The sequence below is a fragment of the Cyprinodon variegatus genome, unplaced genomic scaffold, assembly GCF_000732505.1.
Source record: "Cyprinodon variegatus isolate N-32 unplaced genomic scaffold, C_variegatus-1.0 Scaffold2892, whole genome shotgun sequence".
NCBI classification, from domain to species: domain Eukaryota; kingdom Metazoa; phylum Chordata; class Actinopteri; order Cyprinodontiformes; family Cyprinodontidae; genus Cyprinodon; species Cyprinodon variegatus.
In genome coordinates this window covers 2,705-3,942 of record NW_015153345.1, presented here as the reverse complement: position 1 = coordinate 3,942, position 1,238 = coordinate 2,705, and the positions used below count along the sequence as shown (strand labels likewise).

At 52.1% G+C, this 1,238-nt stretch overlaps 1 protein-coding gene across 1 annotated transcript in view; it reads left to right on the top strand.

Moving 5' to 3' along the window:
• Window positions 1–1,238, top strand: part of mvb12b (multivesicular body subunit 12B) — a 10,080-nt gene that overhangs the window by 6,422 nt on the left and 2,420 nt on the right. Inside the window, exons 6-8 of the mRNA XM_015369303.1 lie at window positions 565–659; window positions 753–808; window positions 875–934. Coding sequence (XP_015224789.1) covers window positions 565–659; window positions 753–808; window positions 875–934 — 211 coding nt within the window. The remainder of the gene's footprint in view (window positions 1–564; window positions 660–752; window positions 809–874; window positions 935–1,238) is intronic.

Here is a 1,238-nt window from a genome sequence, read left to right as displayed (position 1 = left end):
GGAACGTCTCCTGTCAGACGGACGTCTTCAGGACGTCCTCTGGAACGTCTCCTGTCAGACGGACGTCTTCAGGACGTCCTCTGGAACGTCTCCTGTCAGACGGACGTCTTCAGGACGTCCTGTGGAACGTCTCCTCTCAGACGGACGTCTTCAGGACGTCCTCTAGAATGTCTCCTATCATTTGGCCATCTTGGGTTCTGGCTTTGTCCCCTGAAGGAGACGAGTTCTCTGAGAACATTGTTGCTTCAGTCTCCATCAGATGCAGCAACAGGAACAGGTCTGGTCTGGTCTGGGCCCAGGATGGTCCGATTGGACCAGGGAGGTTCTGCGGTTCTACCAGCCTGGGAATATATAGGAAGTTAAAAATGGCCGCCCTGAGGGTGGGATGGAGTACGGCCAGCAGATGAACCGTGGTCCAGCAGATGAACCGTGGTCCTGAACAGGCGGTTCTGGTTTGACTCCTTCTGCTGCTCAGAGCCTCCTTGAGATCCAAACCTGCCTTTGGTTCCAGCCGTGTGCTCAGAGCGTCACGGTTCTCCTCGCTGTTCTCCCTTTCCTCTGCAGACACATCTCCATGACGCTGCCCGCCAGCTTCAGAGGGAAGAACGCCACCAGGCCAGACTATGAGCACCAGAACTCCAACCTTTACGCCATCTCAGGTCAGGAGCTGGTTTCATCCAGGAGGTCTTCAGCTCTTAGGAAACATTCATGTCTTTCATGCTGTGAACGTTTTGGGATGATGTGTCTTTCAGCCATGGACGGGGTTCCTTTCATGATTTCGGAGAAGTTTGCCTGTGCCTCCTCTGATGTGAGTGTTGGTTTGCTCTGCTTAACGGATCAGAATGGCCTCCTCTAACCGACTGTTTGCTCTCAGCTGCAGCAGGTGGATCTGATGGGCATCACCATCAAGACGCTGGCTGAGATCGAGAAAGAGGTGAGCTAGAAGACACTGCTCCTCTTCATCGAGGTTCACTTCCTCCTCTTCATCGAGGTTCATGCTGATCTACCAGAACTGAAGCAGATTAACGTCCAATGCTAAGCTCTAGTTAGCATGCTAACGCCGTGCTTCACTCTACTTTCCATGGTTTAGATTTTTAGAAACGTTTGGCTGTGATCAGGGACGGATTTAGGGAATATGGGGCCCTAGGCAAAGACAGGCAGGGGGCCCCATGAATAAAGAAGACATAGAACAGCCCCATTCCCCAGATGTAGAAATGTTAATAGAATAGACATCCATG